Raw genomic sequence first — 8,095 nt, 5'->3', positions numbered from 1 at the left:
GCCTCATTTCACAGTCTAAGAAATGGAAGCCTCACAGGACACCGAGGTCTCCCCAAGACCAGCCACAAGTCTTTCTCCTGGCCTAGAGGGCTGGCCAGGAGGGAGTGAAGGGAATTGACCCTGGGGAGTGGGCAGGTGAGAGATGGGTGGCCAGGACAAGGGTGGCATTGCCCTCTGGGGGCAGGTGGAGCTGGGGCAGCTAAAAAATGGGGTGGCATCCCTAAAAAACAGACGAGGACACAGCAGCCAGGAGGGCTCCCTGGCCCAGGGGCATTTGCACAAAAGTCTGAGCCGACGGCCAGCACTGGAGGCTTTATTGGTTCTGTCTAGTCATTTCTCTGGGATTGTGGGGGCTGACAGCTTAAAATGGATTTTCACCAATAATGGATTCTCTTTCTCTTTTCCTGGCGGCACTGAGCTGCAACACAAAAGAGAGAGTGTCACTTGGGCCCCAGAGGGTGGTTGAAGGAGAGGGGTGAGCCCAGAGGCCCCTCTGAAGAGGTCGCTGGGGGTAAGGGGTCTTCTGCTGCTGCCCGCGTCTGGGCAGCTGAGGTTACACTCTGTGTCCATTCACTACCAGCAAGCAAGGTGTACTGGAGAGCCCTGCACCCTCATTCTCCCCTCAGGAAAAGTGTCCTGGACCCCAGGGTTGGGGCCAACAGGCTTTCAACAGGGCAGACCCCAGCCTGAGCATTCCCAACCTTGGTGAGGCCTGACCCCCAGGGTGGAAAGCCGCCTAATGCCAGTGTGGTCCTTCCCATTTTGAACCCAGGCCCCTGTGCCCACCCTCCTTGGTCCCCAGGCTTCCTCCAGCCCTCGCCTTGGCTCTGCGCCTCAGTCCACTGGAACCTCGTTCCAACAGCCTTTATGAGGTCACTGAGGTGGAGGCGTCACAGCCCACCGCATCCTGCTCCCAGGCCCTCATTCCACCGTTCCCCACCCCTACCCGGCTGTGTGAGGACCCCTGCCACGTTCTAGCACAGCCCCTCTATGGGAGCTGCGGGGCTGGCCTCACTCACTCTTCCTTGCTTCCCTGCAGCAGAGGGGACGTGGCTGGTGGCTGGAGAAGCTGGATTTGCCCTTTGATGGTGGCCCTCTTGATCCCCGGCTTGCTGAAATCAAAGTAAGATTGAGCGAAGTTCTTGTCTTCCTGACTCCAAGATTTCAGTGGTGCTCTGGCTTCACGTGGTTTCTCTGGCAGGGTCTCTGCGTGATTTTCTGGCTCTCGCTCCTCCACAGTGGTCAGGAGGGGCTCTGTGGAAGGCTCCAGAGCCTCCTGGGGTGGAGCTTTCATCATGTGTTCCAAACTGGGCAGGTCCATCCTGCTGGAGGAGGCCATGGCCAGGGAAGATGCAAAGGTGATTAGCTCTGTCAGGTCAATGGGTGGCGGGAGATCTGAGGACAGGAGGGGGCTTGGCGCCTGGGAGCTTGTGGCTGGAGGAGCTGAGGGGGCATCAGGGATCTGGAGCTGCTCCTTGGAGCACAGGGCGTTGGTGGGGATGGCCTCCCGGAGCGGGGATCTGATGGGCTGGCCTGCGCTGCCATTGTTGAGCTGCATGTTGATGGCCCGCTGCAGGCTGTGCTCTGAGGCCTGGATGAGCTTGTTTGCCCAGAAGAGGTGCTTGGAGGTCTGCGCACTGATGGAGTGATGGCAGGCAGACACGTGGTTCTCCTCCGTGAAACTCTGGCAGTTTGAATTCAGACTCCACGGTCTGAAGGTCTGTGGCGTGGGCAGCCCCATGTTGGAGTGGACGGACTCTATCTTGCATACCAGCTGCATGGGTTCTTCAAAGTCAGACTCCTCGTTCGAGTTGGCTTCCGTGTCCAGCTCAGCTTCAAGCTTGAGGGCTGGGTATAGCTCTGACTCCAGTAAAGCCGGCACCTGTCCGATCTCCAGTTCTGGGTCTGGGTCTGGGTCCGGGTCCAGGTCCACTTTGAGTTGGGGCTTCTGCTCTAGCATGTCTGCCTCCAGCTGAAATGTTTCAACTCAAAGCTGAGGAGGCAGGAGTGGGAGGTCCTGCCCCTGAGGCCCTCCCTGGCACCGAGTCCCTGCCCCACCCCTGCTCTGGGTCCTGCTCTCTTCCCCCCGTCCCCTAACCCCATGCCTGCCTCCTCTCAGAGACCTGCCTGGTGAGGGGGTGTGTGTGTGGGTGTACCCACACCGGCCTGGTACTAGGGTCCCAGGATTGTCAAGGGTAGGGGCTGGTGGGGACTTAGGGAAGAGCCCTGCCGCTTGCCTACCACCTCCCCGTAAGAGGACACTCCCATTTTTACCTCCTGTTCCTCTTGTATCTGGTGTTGACTTAAGTCATCTCTAAGACAGAAGAAGACAGAGTGGGTGATGGGGATCTGTGGGGTGGGTGGTGGCTTCAGCGGGAAGGGGGTTTCTGGGGCCCTCAAAGCCCTCTGCCTTGTAACAGAAGCTGGCACGATGCACCTCCCCCCGACCACCCCGCCAGCAGCTCATCCACTCCCCTGCTGTCCCACTCCACTGCCACCAGGAAGTCTGCAGTTGTATTCTGCAACTTTAGTGAGTTTAGGAAGCTCCTTGCCAACTCATGCCCCACCCCCAAAGAGGAATCCAGTTGGTTGGAGGTAAGGCCCAGGAATCTCATTTTTATCAAGCACTGCAGGTGAGCTGGGGCAACTCACTTCAAGGATTAGTGCCCAGAACACTAGTCCCCAGCAGGGGAGCCCCAGAGCAATGTCCTCCCACCCACCTGCCCACTCTTTCTTCAAGTGCCTGCCCACCCCCGCCTTGAGCAGCTCTGTCCTCAGCAAGCCAGGCAGCTCTGAGGGGTCAGGTCCTATCCTGTCCCTGGGTGTGCCCCACCACCGCTCAGTCTTCCTCTCATGCCAGGGGCTGAGGGCATAAACAGAAGTGGGAGGATAGATGCCCCACGCCCTCCCCAGCCTTTTGGCCTGGACACTGGCCCCGGAGAGGTTTTGGAAATGGCAGAAGAGAGGGAGATCCTAGGCTGGGGGATCCTAGGCTGGGGGTGAGGTCGGAGGTCCTGGAGGGCTCGGGGGAGGCCCTACGTTGATTGAGGATGGTTCTCACCGCATCTCTGCAACCTCCACTGACCCTTTGCCGCAGCATGGAAATCCATGGGTACCTGACAGGGGAAAGGAGATGAGGGCAGGGAGCTGCAGGGTAGAGGACAGTCCCGGAGGGATTCCGGAGCCAGCCACCTCTTCCTGCCCTTCTTTTCTCTCTTCCCGGCTGCTATTCCCCCTCACCGTCCTGCCCCGCTCTCCTTGTTCCCGAGCCGGTCGCCATTCCTATCCTCCAGTCCTGCTCCCTCCACTCTCCGTCTGTGCCTTGCCTCCTCGGAGGCTCCTGGTTCCATCTCTATCCCCCCAAACCGTGACTGCTAACAGTACCCCGAACATGACAGAGCGCTTCCATAGCCTGGTCACTTTACCTGCTTTATCTCACTGATTCAACACAAAAAATTAGGACAGGTCCATTTGCCCAAGGTCCCCCAGCTGATCATAGCTGAAGTGATGACTTGAATGCAGGCTTGACTCAGGAAACTCTTAACTCCCTGCCCTCACCGGCTACTCCCAGGACCCTGTAACTGCGTGGAGTCCCAATAACGCCCCATGTGAACCTCCCCCATCTCCCCATTCCTGCTCCTCTGCCGGCTTCCTCTCCTCTCTCTGGGTCATCCATCACTGACTCCAGGCCAAGGCCTGCACCCCAGGTGTGTGATCTGAGGTGGTGCTAGCACCTATCCGACGATTTATGAGCTCAGATCACCCTCTGCAGGGGAGACTGACTCCTTGGGAACGTCCGCAACCCCAAACCCCTCCCTGGAGGCTTGTATCTTTTACTGCAGAAGCTGTTTCTTCACCCTGTGGGAGTGGGAAGCACCAGGCTGCCCTGTTCTCTGCTACCCAGGGCCATGCATAGGGGTTGATGGTGGGGCCATCACGACAACCCTGCCATCATGCAAGGTGGGTCCCCATCAGCCTGGGGTATGGCAGGAAGTGACAGCCCTGGCTCTGGCTGGGAAGAATCGCTCCCAGGATCATATTGGAAGGATGAGAATGTACTGCGGTCTCTTCCTAGAGATGTAGTGGCTGGAGGGAGGGGTCCTTGCATGGCTGGTCTTGGGATTGGGACCATCTGCTTCAGCCTGGTCTTGGGGGATGTATCAGCAGAGTGGCCGGCTCAATGATCTCTTCAGAACCCTCCACCTCCTTGACCACTATGCTTCCCTGGCTTCCTCACGTGTCTCTCTTCTCCCTCTCCAACTCCCCCTGTCCCAGGTCCTGCTGTTCCCCCAGGCTTCTGACCTCAGGGCCTTTGCTCCCTTTACAGAATTTCCTTGGGCAGTTTAATCAACACCCACAGCCTCAACCCCTCCATAAACGGCAGCTGGGTATGGACAGGAGAAGAAATTACTGTTGTGTGAGCCTCTTAACAGCACTGGGGGCTGGGGAAAAAAGTCAGACATTGACTCAGCTTGGGACCTCGTTGCCTGACTTGAGAATGTTCTATTAGGGATTCAAGTGATATTCTGCAGTATATGAAATAATTGAAATAATTTTTTTTTGAGGCAGGGTCTCACTCTGTCACCCACGCTGGAGTGTAGTGGTGTGATCTCGGCTCACTGTAACCTCCGCCTCCTGAGATCAAGTGATTCTCCTGACTCAGCCTCCTGAGCAGCTGGGATTATAGGCATGCGCCACGACGCCCAGCTCACTTTTTGTATTTTTAGTAGAGATGGGGTTTCACCATTTTGGCCAGGCTGATCTCAAACTCCTGGCCTCAAATGATCTGCCTGCCTCGGCCTCCCAAAGTGCTGGGATTACAGGCATGAGCCACCGTGCCTGGCCAAAATAATTTCAATTTCCAGTGGTTTGTTGCTAGTACACAGAAATATATCCATCTTTTGTATCCTGCAACTATACTAAAATCTTATTTGTTCTCATCGCTTTTTTTTTCTTTTAGATTCTATCGGATTTTCTACGTAGACAATAATGTGTGTGAGTCAAGACACTTTTACTTCTTCCTTCCCAATCTGGTTCCTCTTATTTCCTTTACTTGCCTAATTGCACTGGGGACAGTCTCCATACAATGTTGAGTAGGAGTGCGTGTGTACATCCTCGCTTCGTTCTGAGCTTAGGGGAAAGTGTTTAGCCTTTCACCATTAAGGATGATGCTAGCTGTAGGTTTCTTCATGATGCCTTTCATTAGCTTGGGCATCTTTGTGAAGTTTCCTCTCTTAGATTGCTTAGTTTTAATTAGGAATGGATGCTGGATTTTGCCTAATGCTTTTTCCGCATTTATTGAGATGATCATATGGTTTTTCTTTAATATGATATTATATATGTTATACATAACATACGTTATAATACATTAACATATGAGTAATGTTATATTATTTGGGTGATAATTCTTTTATATTTTTATATTCTGTTTATGGTAAAAGACATTGTTTTTTTTTGAGACAGGGTCTCACTCTGTTGCCCAGGCTGGAGTTCAGTGGCGCAATTTCAGCAACCTCAACCTCCCTGTCTCAAGTGATCCTCCCACCTCACCTCTGGAGTAGCTGGGACTACACGTGTTCACCACCACCCCCAGCTAATTTTTGTATTTTTTGTAGAGATGGGTCTTGTTATATTGCCCAGGCCGGTCTTGAACTCCTGGGCTCAAACTATCCACCTGCCTTGGCCTTCCAAAGTGCTAGATTATAGGTGTGAGCCACCATGCCCAGCTATAAATTTATTTTTTAAAATGTTAAATCAGCCTTGCGTTACTGGGATAAACCTCATTTGGTTGTGATATATTACCCTTTTTCTATGTTGTTGAATCTGATTGGCTTTTTTTCAGAATTTTCACATGCATATTCATGAGGGATATTGGTGTATAATTTTCTTTTCTTGTAATGTCTTTGTTAGGTTTTGATAGGGAGGATGGCTTCGGCCCGGGAGGCAGACGTTGCAGTGAGCCGAGATGGTGCCATTGCACTCCAGCCTGGGTGACAGAGCAAGACTCTGTCTCAAAAAAAAACAAAAAGGAGATGAGGTCTCGCTATGTTGCCCAGGCTGGTCTCAAACTCCTGAGCTCAAGTGATCTTCCCATCTTGGCCTCCCAAAGTGTTGGGATTACAGGCGTGCGCCACCATGCCTGGCCTAATTTCTTACCTCAAATTCATACCTTGTATGTCCAGACTCTTAAGTGTGGCTGCCACGGTTCTGCCTGTCTGACCCTTGTCTCCCTTTCTAGTCTGTCATCTCTCCATACCCCACTCTCCTCGCCCTATTCATCCTTCATCCTTTCACCCAAATGAGAAACCTGGGTCATTTGTGACTCCTCCTCACTCCGCAGCTCCTGCCCTCCTACCCCTGATGCTGTCCTCGTCTCCCAGTACCAGAGCCAACACACACCCATGACTTCCTACCCTTTGGCACTTGGTGCTGAGTGCTTTGCACATTCAGTCTTCATACCTACCCTATGCCCAGTTGGCCACGGCTCTCCTCTCACAGATGAGGAAACGTGTATGAGGTCACGCAGCTATTAAGAGCAGCACACGACCCAAAGGCAGGTCTGGCTGGCTCCAAACTCTGGGATGCTACTCACTGCACTGTCTTAAATCTCTTTAGTCTTCCAGTGGGACCACTGCAGCTATGTCCCCCTCCAACCTGGATTTTCAATGACCTCAGAGTGAGCCTGCTACATCTCACTTGTCTCCGGTTACCCCCAGACTCCATGTGTCCTCTTGGTCTGATCTCTACCTTCATTTTTCATCTCTTGGCATCCAGCTTCCTGTCCCTCACCCTAAGCCGAAGCTACCCCCAGAGTACGGCAGGCCTTTCTGCACCCAGTGCCTTTGCAAATGCTATTTCTTATACCTGGAAAGCCTTCTTCTGGCAAAGTCCTACTCATGCCTGAAAGCCCAATTCAAATAATCAGTGTAATCCTCTCCATGACAGACCTGGCTGTCTAATCTACGTTTTACCTTACAGGAGTGAGCCACTGCACCCGACCTCTGGTTAATTTTTTTTTTTTTTTTTTGACAGGGTCTTGCTCTGTGGCCCAGGCTGGAGTGGCAGCATCATAGCTCACTGCAACTCCTGGGCTCCAGTGAGCCTCCCAGCTCAGCCTCCCAAATAGCTGGGACTACAGGCTCATGCCGCCACACCTGTCTAATTTTAAACATTTCCTGTAGAGGACAAAGTCTCGCTGTGTTGCCTAGGCTGGTCTTGAACTCCTGGCCTCATGTGATCCTCCCACCTCTGCCTCCCGAAGTGTTGGGATTGCAGGCGTTGAGCCATCATGCCCACCTAATTTTTGACCATTTTTAATGCTGGCCCATGCCCTTCTGGGAGACAGGATCCCCAAAAGAAAGCCACCATTTCAGTGGGGGATCTGACGCCCCTATGGGAAGGGGAGACACAGGGCACTGGGGGCAAACATCTTTGCTCATTGGTTCAGAGAAGAGTACAAGGCATCAACGAAGCGCTCCATAAAAGTCTGCTGAAGACTGCCGCTCCTCCCTGCAAAGCCTCAAGCATCAAGGAGGGACAACTGGATGTGATTTTTTGGATCTGCAGTTCAGGATAATTCATGAGTCGTTTCCTGTGCACAAGGCCATTGCTCCTTCTGTGGTCTCAGAACCCCTTCAAGAACCACTGACTCTGCAGTCCCTACTCCAAGGCGCGCATGCGTGTCCGTGAGAGCACACGGGTGTGCACCGCGCAGGGGCTGAGGCTGGGAGCCGTAGTCAGGGGCACCGGGTGGGCTTTGGCGGCGGGTCGACCTGCCTTTCAGGTGCCGGGGGTTTGGGAGCAGGGGAACGGGCCCTGGGCGGATTCCTGACCGCCCCCTTCGCGCCCCTCCCCCCCTCACTTTCGCTTTCCCCGCCTGCCCCAACCCTCGCCCCCGGGCGCTCGGCCGCTCCCACCTGTCACCCCCATGCAGACCGAGGCTCTGTCCTGGAGGCGGGGAGCGGGCTGGTGGATGCTGCCTCTCCGCCTCCAGTGTGCTCTTTGGCTGAGGGACTGGTGGGCGCTGGAAATATTAGAGGCGCCGGTGCCTGTGATGTCGCCGCCTCTGTGACGTCCCCGCCGCGACCCCACAGGC

General features: G+C 54.3%; 1 protein-coding gene across 2 annotated transcripts; it reads right to left on the bottom strand.

Moving 5' to 3' along the window:
- Nucleotides 1-297: 297 nt before the first annotated feature.
- SPATA32 (spermatogenesis associated 32) lies at nt 298-8,003 on the bottom strand. 2 transcript variants are annotated; one of them, NM_001280184.1, is made up of 5 exons: nt 7,917-8,003; nt 3,062-3,116; nt 2,275-2,314; nt 1,020-1,993; nt 298-418 (listed from the first exon to the last, which is right to left on the bottom strand). In NM_001280184.1, the coding sequence occupies exons 4-5, from the start codon at nt 1,958-1,960 to the stop codon at nt 331-333; spliced, it is 1,029 nt and encodes a 342-aa protein (NP_001267113.1). In that variant the 5' UTR covers nt 1,961-1,993; nt 2,275-2,314; nt 3,062-3,116; nt 7,917-8,003; the 3' UTR covers nt 298-330. The 2 variants fall into 2 exon arrangements, with proteins under 2 accessions (NP_001267113.1, XP_009430201.1); XM_009431926.3 differs by having other exon boundaries at nt 1,020-1,972; nt 7,917-7,999.
- Between the last annotated feature and the right edge of the window lie 92 nt (nt 8,004-8,095).

This window comes from Pan troglodytes, chromosome 19 (assembly GCF_028858775.2).
Source record: "Pan troglodytes isolate AG18354 chromosome 19, NHGRI_mPanTro3-v2.0_pri, whole genome shotgun sequence".
Taxonomy (NCBI): Eukaryota; Metazoa; Chordata; class Mammalia; order Primates; family Hominidae; genus Pan; species Pan troglodytes.
The sequence above is the reverse complement of the archived record's forward strand: the minus strand, read 5'-3'. Positions and strand labels throughout refer to the sequence as shown.

Coding starts and splice junctions, on each gene's coding strand:
- SPATA32 (XM_009431926.3), bottom strand. Junction 1,973..2,274: donor AGATACAAGAGGAACAGGAG/GTAAAAATGGGA, acceptor GAAACATTTCAG/CTGGAGGCAGACATGCTAGA. Junction 419..1,019: donor CTGCAGGGAAGCAAGGAAGA/GTGAGTGAGGCC, acceptor TTTGTGTTGCAG/CTCAGTGCCGCCAGGAAAAG.